The 18,457-nt window shown below is 27.8% G+C and overlaps 1 protein-coding gene across 2 annotated transcripts; it reads left to right on the forward strand.

Moving 5' to 3' along the window:
• Positions 1 to 577: 577 nt before the first annotated feature.
• On the forward strand, positions 578 to 18,230 carry LOC145744926 (NFX1-type zinc finger-containing protein 1-like). Of its 2 annotated transcripts, none has more exons than XM_082562899.1 (43): positions 578 to 718; positions 910 to 981; positions 1,332 to 1,462; positions 1,829 to 1,985; positions 2,910 to 3,003; positions 3,101 to 3,240; positions 3,457 to 3,606; positions 3,757 to 3,848; positions 4,017 to 4,097; positions 4,239 to 4,351; positions 4,802 to 4,895; positions 5,378 to 5,476; positions 5,677 to 5,811; positions 5,896 to 6,375; positions 6,437 to 6,583; positions 6,862 to 6,942; positions 7,125 to 7,229; positions 7,439 to 7,507; positions 7,939 to 8,049; positions 8,238 to 8,291; positions 8,638 to 8,733; positions 8,916 to 8,993; positions 9,151 to 9,295; positions 9,484 to 9,676; positions 9,885 to 10,064; positions 10,143 to 10,349; positions 10,967 to 11,066; positions 11,249 to 11,370; positions 11,514 to 11,603; positions 11,774 to 11,930; positions 12,399 to 12,586; positions 12,718 to 12,877; positions 13,045 to 13,196; positions 13,551 to 13,720; positions 14,027 to 14,123; positions 14,265 to 14,389; positions 14,631 to 14,837; positions 15,053 to 15,173; positions 15,428 to 15,548; positions 15,710 to 15,872; positions 16,230 to 16,341; positions 16,664 to 16,838; positions 17,066 to 18,230. In XM_082562899.1, exons 1-43 carry the CDS (start codon positions 657 to 659, stop codon positions 17,188 to 17,190), a joined length of 5,751 nt encoding a protein of 1,916 aa, XP_082419025.1. In that variant the 5' UTR covers positions 578 to 656; the 3' UTR covers positions 17,191 to 18,230. The 2 variants fall into 2 exon arrangements, with proteins under 2 accessions (XP_082419025.1, XP_082419026.1); XM_082562900.1 differs by having other exon boundaries at positions 14,646 to 14,837.
• Positions 18,231 to 18,457: the final 227 nt, after the last annotated feature.

Here is an 18,457-nt window from a genome sequence, read left to right on the forward strand (position 1 = left end):
CGATTAAGATACTTGTAATATGTCCTTTTCATGTTAATCATACCACAAAAGTATTTTATAGCAGAATGACGTATACCTTTATTATGCTATGAGTTAATTTTTTGAACAATCAGTTTAAATGACCTACAAGAAAAGGAAACAATATAACGTTGAAATTGTATTGTACCAAAGGGGCTTTCCCTAGGTACGGATAGATTTCCATACATTCTCAATATAGGATATAGTTGGGTTCTTTGTTGTTGGCAATAATATGACCTTTACATGTTGTTAGTTTTTTGCTGAGTTAAAACTATGTGGGTTTTAATGATGTACAAATATTAGGTTACATGATTACTTGTGCATGACTTCTATTCTGTTAGGCCTAAAATATATGTTGTTGATATTTATTATTAGTTCTCAGTTGCAAAATAAAGTAGATGTAGTAAGGAATAGAAGCAAATATTGTTATTTAGATAAAAAAATAAATAAAAGGTTGCCGCTTTTAGAAATTATTGTTTTAATGGGTTTTTATTTAAAAAAAAGTTATTTGTTTATATTAATTTTTTTAAATTTCAAATCTAAATAAAAAAACTTCTTGAAGCAGTTTAGTTTAAAAATTTTAAAGCCCAAATGTTTTTTAATATTATTTAATTACTGAGTTTTCATATTTGAAAAAAATGCTAAGAAGGTTTATGAATTTCGGAAGAAAGCGTAAAATATACAACAGATATCAACCAATGTATGAACTATTATTTTTAATAAAAAAAATAAAATAAAATAAAATATTAAAAACAAACATTAATCTTTATCATCTATTCTTATTTAAAGTGTTAATACAATATTATTCACGGTATAAATGATATATATAGACCAGTTTGTATATAATTTTAGTTTCAAACTGATTTTTATTATATATATTTATTTTTCTAGACACTTTCCTGTTTCAGTGAAAAGGCTTTGCTTAGAAGAGCTTGGTAAACCAGAACCAAAGAAATCACTATGGTAACATGCAATCATAACTTTAATTAAATTTATTTTATATAAATTTATCCTTGATATGGCCTTACTCGAAGGCGCTACTGCATGAGAGCGGTGGGAATAGAACCCACGAGCTCATGTAGTGTAGCAAGTGTTTTGACTACTACACCATGCTACTTATGGCATTTTAAAGTCACTTTTACTAGCCTATAAAAAAATAGTACTTTCACTTAAATTTGTATTTCATAAAAATTTAGATCTGATTTAAAAATAAAAAAAATTAAAAAAATTTAAAGGTTATTTTAATTTTTAGTTAATGTTAACTGTATATTATAAAACTATTTCTTTTTGTTTATAATTTTATGTTTTTTTAGGGATGAAAATGAACCCCTTACTGCAGAAAAACTCAAATTTATGCTTGTTTCTCAAAATAATTTGGCTCGGAAACTAGTATCACCCAAACTTGGTTTAAAGGAATTGCTAAGCTCAGAAATTTTAAGTAATGGTGGGTTCTTAAAAATTAAAATTTGTTTTTAGAAAATAAAGTTAATTTTAAAGAAACAAAAGGTGTAGTAATTTTTTGATTAAAACAATTTTAAAAAGAGTTTTTATTTAAAAATTGTGGCTTGTTTTATGCTATTCATATACTTTTTTAACTCTGTTTTTGCTAAAGTTAATTTATAGGATCTCAAGCAGAAACCTAAACAAAAAAACCCACACAAAATATTGAACTTTACCATAATGTTTTTATAAAAGGGTTGGTGTAGGAATTATAGTTAATTTCCTTTTTCTAACTTTTCTTTGGTTTTTACCATAAAACCTATTTATATACATACTTCTACGTTTAATAAATATTATAATTTTTTTTTAGAAATAATTGAGCTTTTGTTAAAAATTTTTGAAAAAATGTGCCGAGAAGAAAATTATGATAACACAGAAATGCTTGACTTTGTCTTGGCTGATATTGTGGATTCAAATTTTCTATACACGGTGACACAATATTTCGACTTTTTTTTTAACTTTAACGGGTAAGTTAATTCACAATTTTGTTATTGACAAAATTTTGATTTTGAATTTTCTTGTTTTTGTTTTTATTGTTTTTAAAATTTGTTATTGCTTTGTGGGTATTGCTGTATTAATTTAATTAATTTCCATGGTGCAGGTGCACATTGGTCCAATTTGCATTTTGATTCATATCTGACACATGTTAATTGCTGTGAAATTTTGCATTGATTACTGCTTTGTAAATTTTTTCAACAATTTTTTTTTTTGTATATATCTTTATCCTTGATGTGGGAAAGTCAAATGCGCGACTTAAACATAGAGTAACATCAGTTACTCCGACCCAATCTCGAGTTGCCTTTTTGCAGTTTGGGATATTATAGATTATAATTGCCCGATAATTATACTGCTGATTAAGAGCTGGCTCAGCAGGAGCTCATACCGTTTATAGCGTCTTACTCAAGGGCGCTACAGCATGAGATCAGTGGGGATTAAACACACGACCTCATGTGTGGCGTAGCAAGTGTTCTTACCACTACACCTCGCTGCTGGTAATTTCTTAATTAATTTTGTTATATAAACCGATAGTTGCTGTAATAAATTTACTATTTTAAAAACTGACTCCTTGATGTATTACTATTTGCCACTGCCTGCAATCTTTTTTGTTTTGTTTTAATTTTTGGGTAAATTAAGTAAATTTTATAGCATTTTATTTATAATTTAAAAATAACAATTTTAAGTTTGTTTGAAAATGTTGTGCCAAAAAGAATTCAAGGCAACATATTATATTGTAGTATGTGACTTGTTTAGTGTATTTAAGGGGATTCATAACAAAAATGTACTGTAAAATATTTAGCGTTCTTAATAATTTTAAATAATATATTTTACATGTACACTGATATAGATTAACAAATTTATTTATATTTGGTGTGTTTTAATGTTTTTTTTAGAAAAAGTGATAGCGAGAAAGAAAAGCTTTTAGGTTCTTGTTTGTATTTGATAAAAGTGCTTTTAGAAAAACACCCAAAAACATCAGTAAACAAGGTAAATTGATGGCACAAATTTGCAAAAATAAAAAAAGGATAGGGCTGCAACATTATTCTAACTAAAATTTTTCTGACGTTTCCCATATGTTTTGTAGCTTTCTATCCTTTACAAAATTGTGGAAAAGTGTTTGTTGGACATAAATTTGGAATTATCCCAGCTTAAGGAATTCTCTACATTTATATTGGAGTTGATAGATAAAGTAAAACTACGAAACAAAAGATACCAAGAGACATTGTAAGAATTTAAATTAAAAAAAAACATTTAAAAACTAAGTAAAATAAACTTCATTAAATTAAACGAACCTTTTAATACAAGTTACTTGTTACAATAAAAATTGTAAAATTTGGCTAACAGATTACATTTTTAAATTAAATCAGCTATGTAAATTTTAGTTTATTTTAATGTAGTTTTCTTTATTAAATAAAATTTGTTACTTTTTTATTTTAAAAGTAAAAAAACTACTAAGTACATGATGTTAAAACATAAAGAAGAACCGCCCGACGATTTTCGAGAAATCTCAGTGTTTCCAACAACAAATGACATTCATTTAAAAGAAGATCCATTTGTACGAACAAATTTGGTCAATTCAAGTTACAGCAGGTATTCTTTTTTAATTTAATTTATATACTTGCAGCGGGATTTCTTAAAAATGTTCTTTTTAAACTGTGGTAATGTTAATTGTAACATTCTTTAAACAAAATTTAAATAGAAAAACCTAACGCTGTAGTTTTAAAAAAGATTTTTTTTTAGTATTGATCATTACTTGGATGTTCAGTTCCGTTTACTTAGAGAGGATTTTATCCGGCCACTTAGAGAAGGAATAATGGAATTTTTTCAATCCGGTAAAAACATAGGACAATTTTTCACCAAAAACAGTTCAATTTGTGAATGTAAATTTTTTTATATAAATTGCAGTTACTAACTATGTTTTACAAAAATTTGGATTTTTTTTGGTTTAGGTAAAAAACCTTTAAACTTGTCGAGACATTTAAAAGTATTTTTGTATTTAGATAACTCCAGGTTTGATAGAAAACAAAGAATAAAATGTTATGACGAGGTTTATATTGTGAAGCCAGTTGCTTCACAACAAGGTATGTTTTGTAAAAAAACACAATTTGTATATACCATTCTTTTTTAGGCTTATTTACCCCTAATGTAGGGATAAAATTTTTTAAGTCAATACATTATTATTAACTTTTTACTAATATATTTTATATAACTTACAATTTCAGGTATCATGCATGAGATAAAGTTTCATGTAAAAAGTCACCAAAATCGAAAATCATTTTGGAACAAAAAATTAAAATATGGAAACGTTGTTTGCTTGTCCTCTGATAAGTTTCAGGTACAATTTACAATTTAAACTATCTGTAATTTGTTATATAAAAATACCTTGTAATATGCTCTTCAATTTAATTTTGGATTTTTTTTTATATTTGGTATAAATGTTTAATTTTTTAGATATTTGATAGATGTTTAATTTTTTTAGATATTTGATAGATGTTTAATTTTTTAGATATTTGATAGATGTTTAATTTTTTAGATATTTGATAGATGTTTAATTTTTTTAGATATTTGATAGATGTTTAATTTTTCAGATATTTGATAGATGTTTAATTTTTCAGATATTTGATAGGTGTTTTTTTTTTGTTATGGAAAGGGACACTGTACATTCACAACCAATTTTAAATACATTTTACTATTTTAATGCTTGTTTGTGAAATAATAAACATAGTTTGCCTGTAACAAAAGATTTGTAATGGCCTTGCTATAATCTACGATCTTTATTTCACAGAACGACATTTTGTTTGCAATTATAACGGAGCGTGATCCGAACAAGTTATCTGAAGGCACTTTATTTGTTCAGTTTAAAGCAGAAGATCAAGAAGGTATGCACAAAATATTTTAAATAGCCAAATATTAAAACAATTAACTCTAGTATAGATGATTGTAATCTTTTATATCTTGGTTGGTTTAAATTTTTTTTGTATATATAAATTTATCCTCAATGTGAGAAGGTTACATGCGCGACCTAAACATAGAGTAACATCAGTTACTTCGACCCAGTCTTGAGTTGCCCTTTTGCAGTTTGGGATATTATAGATTATAATTGCCCAATAATTAAGCTGCTGATTAAGTGCTGGCTCAGCATGAGTTCGTACTGTTTATTCCGCCTTACTTAAGGGCACTACAGCATGAGATCACTGGGAATCAAACCCAGGACCTTGTGTATGATAGGAGAGTGTTCTGACCTCTACAACACGCTGCCAATTAATTGACAATATTAAAAAATTCATATGTATGATATATTAACTTTATACATTTTATTATGTTATATAATTCTTCACCATATTTCATATTTAATTTTTAGTGAATGACATCTTTTTTATTGACATGACAAAAGAGTATAGCATGGTAGAGACAGATGCTTACTTTGAGGCTTATAGATATGTTTTAGAAGGCTTACAAGGTATTTTTTCTTATTTTTTTGTTGTGCCATACACAATGCAATGTTGTATTTCAATTATTATTTTAACATTGTGATAAAAGAATCAATTTCAAAAAAATTTTCAATTTATTCTGGGTAAAATAACATTGACTTAGCATTGTTTTTTTTAGACTCTTACCTATTATATTAAGGATTTTTTTGTATCACAAGATTTTTTTTAGAAATAATATGGGATATGCCAATAAAAAAATATATCGTTGATTGCAATGCTATCATTAAACCACCAACATGGGTTGAGGAATTAGCTGATAAATTTGATATAACACCAATTATGAAAAACACTTATTCATTAAGGGGTATTATTGTGTATAAAAAAAATTTTTAATCTTTTACAAACCTTAGAGAATTTGCTTTACATTGATTTTTATTTAAATCTTTAGAAAAAAATGAAAAGATGATGATCAACGTTCTTGAACCTCTACAATGGCCAACTGAAACTGAATTAGGCTTGGATGTTTCACAGAAAAATGCATTACAAGCTGCTTTAACGAACGAATTGGCAATTATTCAAGGACCCCCTGGTACAGGCAAAACCTATCTGGGTCTTATGATTATGAAATTGTTGTTAAAAAATTTACCAAATTGCCCTACAAAGTATTGGCCAATTCACAAGTCTTATGAAGAAATAACAACTCCAAGACCAATGCACCCTCTTATACTGGTGGTTTGTTACACAAATCACGCCCTAGATCAGTTTTTAGAAGGAATTACAGAATTTTCACTAAATGAAAAGATTGTTCGTGTTGGTGGCAGGTGTAACAACCCAAATTTAGAAAAGTTTTTGTTAAAAAATGTTAAAAAGGCACAAGTTGCTCGTAATCGGAATGAAATTTTTTCGCAACTAGTCTATGACTATTTAAGTAAGTATAGAATAATGTTTTAGCAACTTAGTAACATTTTAAACGATATAATTTTTTTTAGAGAGTTATAGAAATCTCGAAGCTAAAATTAAGTTTTATGAGAAAGTTTTGGATTCTTCATCAGATACTGTTATTAAACTTGAAATACTTAAATCTGTAATTGCTGAGGACTTTTTAACTGAGTTTTACAACAAACACAAACAACTAGGTAAATTTAAATTTTATAGTTTTTTATTTGGTATTAAATAATTGTTCACCCTACATGCAGCATTTTATTTGTTTTAATATAGTTGCAACTTTCAACTAATATTTACTTGTGCACCACAAACGGCAATTTTTTATTTTGAAAGGCCTTTTACTTAAATATACATAAACATATATAAAAAAAGTATGTTCAATTATAAAGTCCTCTACACCTAATTTTGTATTGATTTATTTTACCAATAATTATATAAGATGGTATGTAACTGTTATATATTCTATAAGATGATCAAAACTTAGTGAAATGGCTTGAAATAGCTTCTTCTATTGATCAGACTGCATTGAATTATCCACATGTGATTCAAGGTATGATATTAAATATCATATTTTTTAGTTACTTAAGTAATTTAATAAACTTTTTTAATATTTAGTTTATAAAGAAGGTCATCTGTAATTGGTTTGATTAAATATTAAAAAATCATATGACATGACTATATATTTGGAAGGGGTGTAACAAATACAAAGTGCTAACAAATTTTTATGTTTAGAAATGTTGCTTGAGATAAAAAAAAGATCTTTAGAACAAAGTAATTGCAGACAAAAAGGTGTGGAAATTAGCGTTACAGTTGATCATTCGTCGCAGACTAGAAAAGGTAAATACAAACAACCATTTAGTAATTAAACTTATATGTCTTCCTTTTAGTGTATTTTAATTATTGCTTTTTGTTTGTTGTCTCAATTTTATATTTTTTAATATTTGAAATTAGATTATTTACCTTTTATATCAAATAATACTAATCTTTACTCAAACAAGTTTGTTTACCCTAATTTTAGGTTGCTTATGTAAAATTTTTTTTTGTAGTTAACACCACAAAAGAAAGTCCTGTTATTTCAAGGGCTTGTGAAGAGCAACGAGTTCAATACAGGCAAGGTAATCACAAAAAAAATTGTTACAATAATAGTAAAAAAAATTTACCTAACTGTCAATTTAATATAGTTTATTGTTACAATATTCGTGATTCAGCATATAATTATAAAGGTAATAAAAAAGAATAATTTATGATACAGACAAATAAATTGAATTTTTTACGGTTGTAAGGTTAAGCAAATATTTGCATGTTTTTGGAATGTGTATAAGTACAACATACACTAACTAGCTAAATATGTCATAAACCTATTAATAAAAGTGTTTAAACCACAAGGCTAGAATTACCTTTTACCTTAAATAAACTTTTATTTTCGAACAATTTATTTGACCTTGATTTTTACGGTAAATGTTGTACTAGTTTAAAAAAATAATGACTTTCATTTTTTGCTCTCGAAGGCTTTTTTATATTTATTAATTTATTTTAATTAACACAGATGCTATCATAAGTAAACTAAATTCTGTGGTGGTACCATATTCTAGTTTTCTATGGTTAAAATCAAAGGGATATCATGATTTAGAAATCCGATGTGCCTTCTATATTTTGGGTATGTGCAAATTTGTTTTCATTAATTTTATTTTTTCCTAACATAGTTAACTGCTGCCATTGTAACCTGTCTTCATTTTCATAAATATTTTGGATAATATTGACAAGATAGTAGTTGTAATTATAACGAAAAACAAGGAATTAACAAATAACAAGAAGTTAACTTTTTTAATTTTAATTTTTTTTCAGGCGATAACAAACCATTAACAAACATACAACAATGGTTAGAATACAAGAAAAGTGGTAAAATATAATAAATTTTTGCAAATTTTTAGTAAATAATTCAGTTTAGACACTTGGTTAATTTGATAATTTTGTTACTAAAAGTAATGGCAGCGTGGTGTAGTGGTAAGAACACTTGGTACACTACACATGAGGTCGTAGGTTCAATGCCCACTGCTCTCATGCTGTAGCGCCCTTGAGTAAGGCGCTATAAACGATATAAACTCCTGCTGAGCCGGCACTTAATCAGCAGTATAATTATCGGGCAATTATAATCTATAATATCCCAAACTGCCACAGGCAACTCGAGACTGGGTCGTAGTAACAGTCTAGTTCAAACCAGAAACCTCTGTTTTATTGTATTCAGAACATGCCTTAAAGCCAAAGGTTGATACCATCAATGAGGATGCATTTGATGACGAAAATAGTTTTGAAACAGAAGCAGACTTCCATGACCGAAATCGTAAATATTATTTTAATTTATTTTTTTTATATTTTACGATATATTTTATAATTTTAATTACAGTTGCATTTTTTAAAGATTATTTTTGGTATATTGTTAATACAAGGTTGTGGAGTAATTTTTATTTAACAACAAATCGTTTAAGTAGTTGATATTAAATAATTAATTCATTTTTTTTATAGAATTTTATGAAGACATGAGAGAAAGAAATCCTGAAATGTTTAGCGATAATGAAATAGCTGTCACATATCGATGTGAAGGTATTTTTGTATCATGCTTTTACTTTAAACCTAAATTTTTTGTTGTCATAAAATATTAAAAAATGTTTTTTTTTTAATTTTTTTTTTACAACTTTTACTGTTTGTTTTTTTATTAATTAGGAAGATTTAATTAACAAAGTGATTTTTTGTTTTGCAGATAAGGATAGTTCTGTTAATGGAGTAACACAGTTTTACAAATTTCGCAAAGTAATTGGAAATGATGAAATTATGTCTAAAAATGAGATCTGTAGTCTTCCAAGAATTCATAAATTGAATCTGATTGATAGATGGAGATTATACCAGTAACTTTACATGTGTTTTTTTAAATACTTTTATTTTAAAAATATAATTGGTTAGTTTTTTTAGTAAACAAGGTACATTCGGGCATTGTTACAGTTTTGTGAATTAAATAAAAACATACCCTTTTTAGAAATGTACTAAACAAATCAACCATATTTTAGCTTTTTTATTTTTTTGTTGTTTTTCTAAGATATTGGATTGAAGAACTAAAGGTAAAACTGAAAGAAAAAATCCAAAATCTTCAGGCTGAGTCCCATAAGGTAGCTGAAAGGTTAACCATTGCGAGACAAAATGAGGATTTTCAAGTATTACAAAAAGCTAACGTAATTGGAATGACTACGACAGGCGCAGCTAAGCATAGAAGTGTTATTCAAAGATTACCGGTAATTTTATTACCATTTTTGTTTAATAATTAGTTTTTTAATAATTGAAAAACAATTGTTTTATGCTGTTAAACAGTTTTTTGATAATTTTATTTATATAAAATTGTTTATTTAACTTACTATATATCTTTTAGCGGTATTTTTCTTAACTAAATTTAATTTAAATAAGTTCGTTTAAAAGTTAAGTGTTTATTTATATATTTTTCAGGTCAAAATTGTCATTGTAGAAGAAGCAGCAGAAGTCCTTGAAGCTCATATTGTTACAGCAATGCCCCGAACAACAGAACATCTTATCTTGATTGGAGATCACCAGCAATTACAACCTTCCACTGCTGTGTATGAACTTGCAACGAAATACAATTTGAACGTGTCACTATTTGAGCGATTGGTAAAATCTTAAGTCATATACTTGGATATCTTAAAATTTTTAATTTGAAATAAACCACTGTTTTTTTTTGAATTACAGATTAATAATAAACTACCATTTACAAAATTGTCATTACAACATCGCATGAGGCCTCAAATTGCTGATTTAATTCGACCCAGTATCTACAATGAGTTGTCTGATGACGATAGTGTCAACAAATATGAGAATGTTAGGGGAATACAAAAAAATGTTTTTTTTATCACCCATGAGGTAGAGGAAACATCTCTTTCAGGACTCAGAAGCAAGGTAGAAGAATTGAATTTAATAGATAAAATGTCTAAACATAAAGTTGTCATGTCTTTAAATATAGCGGTAGCAAAACAAACCCGCAGCATGGTGTAGTGGTAAGAACACTTGCTACACCACCATGAGGTCGTGGGTTTAATCCTCACTGCTCTCATGCTGTAGCGCCCTTAAGTAAGGCACTATAAACGGTATGAACTCCTGCTAAGCCAGCACTTTATCAGCGGCATAATTACCAGGCAATTATAATCTATAATATCCCAAACTGCTAAAGGCAACTCGAGACTGGGCCGGAGTAACAGTTGTTACTATATGTTTAAGTCGCGCATTCGACTTTCCCACATCGAGAATAAAGATATATATACAAAAAAAAAACATGGTAAGACTATATATCAACCAACTGTCAAAATTATCAAAACATGCCAAGTGAAAATATCACGAAGATACCTGAGAATGATGCTTGGTGAAACATGGCCTTTTGGCGTTTCGGTTATGGCCTTTTAACATTAGACTAAATTATTACAACATAACAGTGACATGACAAATTATAGCTTGTACCCAAATTAGATGACTGTTGCATTTAAACAAAAAATTTACCATTTTTTTTAAAAATTTTTTAGGTCAATGAACATGAATCAGAATTCTTGGTAGAGCTATACAAATATCTTTTAAACCAAGGATATCAAAAACATCAAATTACCTTTTTAACGATGTACACAGGTTTGACATTAAATAAAGTTTTAACCAAACAAAAGTTGTGTTTTTAACAAAAATATTAAATAATATTATATACCTTGTGTCTTTGTCATTATATCATTTCTATTTTAAACTTACAAAAAAGTGTATTGGTTTTATCAAAAGTTTTCTTTTGTGAATATTCTAACCAATAGCAATTGTTTTAGGCCAAGTTTTAAACTTGAAAAAACAAATTTCGGACCATGATGTAAAAATAACATCAGTTGATAACTACCAAGGGGAGGAAAATGATATCATTCTTTTATCTCTAGTTAGAAGCAATGAAAGGGTAAGTGCTTTTTTATTTTTTTGGGGGCAAAAATAACCACTATTTTTCAGAATTAAATACATTTATCAGTGTCTTTTTAAAGCACTTTAAACATAATGACAATGTGTTTTTCTATTGTTTTTTGAAAAAATAATTTGTTGCAGGATGAAATTGGATTTCTTAAAGTCAAAAATCGAATTTGTGTTGCTTTATCAAGAGCAAAAATCGGCTTGTACTGCATAGGAAATTTCAAGGTAATGTGCTTCAGAACTAAATGTATATTGACACAAGTTATACCGTAAGCTTTATTTCAAGCAATATACATTTTAAATTATTGGAATATAATATATTATGCATTGCTTGAAATTATTTAATTGATCTATCTTTTTGGGTATTTGATTTATCTATTAATTCAATATTTTAGATTTTGCAAAAAAATAAAATGTGGGAAGACATTGTTAAAAAATTACAAAAAAATGATTGCTTTGGAGATTCCCTACCACTAATTACTGGTTGTAAAATGCATCCAAGTTATGGAACTCCAGTTAAGCATGCTATGGACTTTCCTAGCCACAGCCATGGTAGGTTACACAACAATTTTTTTTTTGTATTAAATTTATCCAATTATGTGGGAAGGTCGAATGAGCGACCCAAAAATTAGGTAACAACTGCCCTCATTCTCTAATTGCCTGTGGCAGTTTAAAATATTATGAATTATAATCGCCCGATAATTATGCTGCTAAATAAGTGCTGGCTCAGCAGAAATTTATACGGTTTATAGCGCCTTACTCAAGGGCGCTACAGCATGAGAGCCATGGGGATCATGCCCTCGACCTCATGTAGCAAGTGTTCTTACTACTACTCCATGTGCTAAATATAAGTTTAACATTTATATTGAATCTGCTTGTTTTTTTTATTTAATTTTTGTAATATTGGTAAAATATATGTTAAAATTTCTTAAACTGATAAATATATATGGAAAATATAGGGTTTAGTAAAATATAAAATTGTAATGGTCAGGAATATTAATGAATATTTTGTTGTCTTAGGAGGTTGTGGTGAACCATGTAAATTTCGATTAGAATGTGGTCATGTTTGTCCTAAACTTTGTCATCCTCTTACAAATCATTTGTATTTTTTTTGCCAAAAAGAATGCCCCAAAAAATGTCGCAATGAACATCCCTGTGTAAAGTTTTGCAGTGAAAATTGTGGATTGTGTCAATATAAAATGAATAGGGTAATCAAAAACTGTTTTGCTTGTTAAAAAAAACATGATTTAAATAAACAATTTTTAAAATAACGTAAGTTCACAAGCAGTAGATTGGAAAAAAAACATTATTAAAAAAATTGTTTTTAATTTTTGAATAGATTCTACCTAAATGCAAACATATACTTCCTATTCCTTGTCATGTGGATCCTAATACTTTTGTATGTCCTTTACCTTGTGAAAAAACTTTAAAATGTGGTCATCCTTGTAAGGAAAATTGTGGCAAATCTTGTTCTAAAACTTGCCTGGTTAAAGTACGAGGTTTGTATGTTTTGCCACTGTTATTGCAAAAATAATGACGTTTATTTGAAAATAATTTCTTAAGATCCTTAATTTAAAAAAGTGACAGTTAATCTTATAATGTTTTATTTTATAAGTTAGGTAATGTCTTATTTTTAGCAATTTTATTCATAAAATTTTTTAACTAGTTGATCTTGAATGTGGCCACATGATATTGATGGAATGTTCACGAAATAATAGTTCATATAAAAAGCGAAATCTAGCTTATTGCCCCGAACCCTGTACTGAAACATTAGAATGTGGTCATGCATGTACAGGCACATGCTCTGGTTGTTATCAGGTATGAATTTTTATTTTAATTTATGTGAGTTTAAGATTTTTCGTTTTTTATGTTTTATTATTTTTCATTATATACACATAAATTTAGTCCTTTTTTACCTATGGTCAATTCTGGACAACTCGAAATTTTTATTTTATGATAATATTATCTTATTTGAAACCTAGCTAAATCTAATGTTTTTTTGTTGGTATATTTGCTAGATTGTACTTTTTCTTTTGTTTTATCTATACATCATTATCAGTAAGTTAAGATCTTTTATACTAATATTAAAATTTCATTTAAATTAGTTTCACGCCTAACTTGTTAAAATGCTTCTTTAATTCCACAACAAATATAAATATGTTGCTGGTATAGGGTCGTATGCACAAGTTTTGTAAAAAAAAGTGTACAAGGATGAATTTATGTGGCCATCCATGCCAGGATGATTGCCGTGATCAATGTTCACCTTGTCAAGAATCATGTGAAGTTAAGTGTGAACATAGCAGTTGTTCAATACCATGTGGTGAACCATGTTCACCATGCATGTAAGTTGCCTTTTTTTAGTCATTACCACGTTGTTCTCAAATTAAAACAGTTTTATTTGCAAGAATCTAATTAACTTGCCAACTTTGTGGCAAATTCCTGTGGTACATCTGTACAGTGTTTTTGTGTGGTCCTAAATACTCTTGTACACCTTTTTGTAAAACTCTGTGAATAAATAAAATTTACAATCCAATCACAAGAAAGTTACTTTTGCTTCCTTGAATGGTTTGGGTGTGTTTTGTAATAGTGCATGTTTAAACCTAAGTAGACTTAAAATGTGAGTATTTTTTTTTTAATTATTGAAATAGAGAAAAATGCAATTGGGCGTGTGAACATCATCAATGCAGCAAGTTGTGTGGTGAGCCTTGTGACCGACCCCCCTGTAATAAACCTTGTCATATAATTGTAAGTTACTCCAACACACTATTACTTTATGATACCTCTGTTGTATATGTTTTAGTTGCCTTTGCTAAATGTAGCTTGTGTTTTTTTTTATGCGAAAAAACAACCAAAATTTTTTTCAGTAAAATTTAATTTCTTGTTTAGCATAAAAAGTGTCGTCATCCGTGTATTGGTTTATGTGGAGAAACTTGCCCAAATTTGTGTCGAATATGTGATAAAAAGAAGGTGACAGAATTTTTTTTGGGAGGGGAAGATGAAGAAGATGCAAGGTTGTTTATTTTATTTGACAGAACTGGCTAAAGTTGTAGGTTTTATGTAAGCTGTAAGGCAGAACATATATAATGCTGTAACACTTGGTAAATACACAAGAGATTATTTTAAATCTAACAGCTTCTTTTTTGTGGCTTGATTAAATAAATATCTTCAAAGTTAAATCAATAGGTATGGACTAAAGCAATAATCCATAATTTATAAACAAAGTTTAATTTATTTTTTTGATAAATTGTATAGTATTATTTATTTTAGGTTTTTTGAATTGGAATGTGGACATATATTTACTTATGAGAATTTGGATCGTTGGATGAATCAAGATATTAACGCAACCTCTGATAGTGAAAATCCAGTTGATAAAACTATCCAACTTAAGGAATGTCCAAAATGTAAAACTGTTATCAGAAAATCGAGAAGATATAAGAGTATTATAAATGAACAACTCAGGTGAATAAAATTAAAAATTTTGTTTAGTGTATAAGAATTTATTATATCATTTTTATTTAGTTATTTTTTTCAACCCTTATCTAAGATAACTTAGGAATTTGATACACTTTAAAAGTGAATATTTGAGCAACCAATAAATTTATAATAATTGCAAAGTTTATTGAAACGTGTGATGTATCCTATATCTTATTTAATTTTCTTGGTATTTGATTTAGTTTAATGAATGAAGTTAAGGAAAAAATTAACTCAAAGGAATACATTGAAAATAAAAAGTCTGATTTGGTAAGAAAGCTTGACTCGAGAGGTCGACACAGACTCAACAAACAACGCATACTGGTCAGTTTCACATGAATTTATCAAATAGTGTATACTTACTATTTTTTAACATTTTGTTTATATGTTATAAAAGCGGTTTTAAAAAAAAATTGTATGGAGAATGTTACATATTTATTTAAAAATATTCTTAACCTTTTTGTAAAATAAATCTTGTTTGTACCAATTTCAACCTATTGTTAAATGGAAAGTAATAATTAAGCTATAGAAATTGCCATAGATGTTTTGTTAAAAAACGTAATGAAAACAAATTGTAGTCAGCTTTCTCGCTATCAGAAATTGCCTTACTGGAACTGCTTGTTGATATGGAATCTAATTTAAGTCATCTAAAACATGACATCAGGCATTCAAGTGAATTATCCAAAGAAAAGGAAGAAGGTACGTGTCAATTTTTTTAATTTTAAGAAACAATTAAATTTATCTTAAAAAGTAAAACATAGGTTTTTTAACAAAAATTTATGTCATACAATCAGTTTATTGTTTTGGTAAATTTTAACCTGCGGTTGCTAACATTACAATTAAACAAATTGTTTTTACAGAACTACTTTGTGAAATTTCAACGCTTTCAAAGTTTATGGTTAAAGCGGAAAAATATCACAAACAGATTGTTAGTGATATTAGATGTGAATACAAGAGAATAATAGCAAAAAAGCAAGCCTCTATGGCCCATCAAAAATATTCAAGTTCTGGTAAAACAGATAAGTAAGTTTTTTTATTTTTTACAAAATGTTGGTTAAAATCTTTTTTTATATTAATTTATCCTTAATGTGGAAAGGTCGACTTCACCGCCTAAACATGGAGTAACATTAGTTACCCTGACGCAGTCTTCAGCCTATGGCAGTTTGGGATATTATAGATTATAATTCCCCAATAATTAAGCCGCTAATTACATGTAGGCTTAGCAAGAGTTTATATTAAGCACCTAACTAAGGGTGTAAAAAACAGTGGGGATTAAACCCAGGTCCTTGTGTAGTAAATTCAAGTGTTCTAACCACTACACAAATGCTGTTAGTCTGTCTACAAGTTATAATTTTTTTTAAATATTCAGTTTTGTTACAGAAATTTAAGTGATAACATTGATATAATACTTACCTTGTCTGATGGAATCTTTCGCTATGATGAGAAAAAAGAACTAACATTTAATGAGCTATTTCAGACAATTAAGACCCAAGTAATTTTTTTGTTAGTTATAGTTTTAGGTTCATTGTTTTAAATTAAATAAACAAATTAATTTTACGCTGATTTAGTGAATACACATAGTAAAATAAAAATGAAAAAAAAAAATTTTACTGTTAGCTGGTTTTTGGTCGCAAATTCATAGTTGGTGTTTTTTGTAAAATAGTCTGTCATAAAAAAGTTTTTTTATTGGTGTAAACTTTATTTATTGGTATAAACGTTATTTATATTATGTATTTTTGTTAATATTTTTGTAAAAAATTGACTACTTTATAGATATAGATAAAGATAATAGTCTTTAAACATGTATTTTTTAGTTTGTTGAGCTGGGAATTATACTAACGATGCAAGAGCGAAATATGATTATAAAAGCAATGGATTTCCAAAATAGAGGGCATTGGTTTAAGTGTAAAAATGGACATGTTTATGCAATAGGAGATTGTGGTGGGGCACAGCAAAAAAGCATTTGTCCTGAGTGTAAAGAAGAAATAGGTAAATACAAACTTAATGGATAATAAAGGGTACTTTTTAGTCTGTTGCATCTTTAGCCACACAGAAAAAAATGTTTGAAATTTGTAATTAAAAAAAGTTGTTTAAATAAATTTATGGAATAAATATAAAGCCTTGAAGCATTTGTCTGACTTAATGAATATGTTTTAGTTAGTTTTTTTAAAATGCTGGACTTGTAGTTATTATGTTTATTTGTGTTTCTTACTAAGGTGGTCAACAACATAGGTTGGTAGAAGGTAATTCAGTGGCCAGGGAAATGGATGGAGCAACTAGAAGTGCGTATGATGAAGCAGCTGAATTGAACTTGGTGCCAGAAAATCTTCGTTTTGATTAACTCACAGGAGTTTTAATTTGTTTGTTTACTTATAAGAAATTGGGCAGTGTTTTTTCGTAACTCTTTTTCCTTTTACTCTTTGTAGCCCTTTTAATAGATTTTTATTTTTTTTTTGTATATATCTTTATCCTCAATGTGGGAAAGTCGAATGTGTGACTTAAACATAGAGTAACATCAGTTACTCCGACCCAGTCTCGAGTTGCCTTTAGCAGTTTTGGATATTATTAATTATGATTGCCCGATAATTATGCTGCTGATTAAGTGCTGGCTCAGCAGGAGTTTATATCGTTTATAGCGCCTTACTCAAGGGCGCTACAGCATGAGAGCAGTGGGGATTAAACCCACGACCTCATGTGTTTATAATTTACTAAAATGTATTTAGCAAAAAAACAGTATTATGCTATGTAATAATTTTTTTCTTATTCCTTGCTTATGTATATCGTATTGTATATAATAACTGATCTATAGTCTAAGTATTAAGCAAAAGGGTTGACCTTACTTAATATATATTTGATCTGTTTCCGTATTTAACGTATACCATTATATAACCTTAATATAGCATTGTTTTATAATAAAAATATTATTATATCAATGACATCTACCTCATGCTATGACGTCATTATGATAAACCGCGCTGGTTTTCGCGTTATCAAATGAGGGGATTTAATTTATGTAGATTTTTAACCAAAAAAAAATTCAACATTTTGTTGAATCACAAAAAAAAAACTTTAATAAACAATTTTTGACATTTATTTTAATAATTTATAGCAATATATTTACTTTCTTATTCAAAGTAAATAGAACACAAAACTAACTAAATAGAATGGCTATACGTTTTAGGCTTTAGTTTTTTATTGTTATAAGTTAGTAAAATCAAGTTTTTGCCATTGTTTATTTAATTTTTTTAATAATGTTTCAGTTTACAATTATCTCATTGTTACGACCTTTCTTTAATGTGTTTTTGGTAACATTATTAACTCGATTGTAGTTAGTTCCACTTTTTTGTTTTCATTGCATGATTTTTTCACAGACTTAAATAAAATACCATTTAGTAAAAAACTGTTCAAGACAATTTTATTATTGTTTCAAAAAAGGGAATTCACCTTGCCATCCACATGTTTACTTAAGACTATGTTTACGTAGTAATTTTAGAACGGTGTTAACTTCACTTTTAAACGCCAGTATGCGATTAATAGATTGGTTTTAAGGCAATATCGCGAAGCAAATGAAAGAACAGTTATTTGTTTATGTTTTAATTGCATATTAT

Source organism: Corella eumyota, chromosome 3, assembly GCF_963082875.1.
Source record: "Corella eumyota chromosome 3, kaCorEumy4.1, whole genome shotgun sequence".
NCBI classification, from domain to species: domain Eukaryota; kingdom Metazoa; phylum Chordata; class Ascidiacea; order Phlebobranchia; family Corellidae; genus Corella; species Corella eumyota.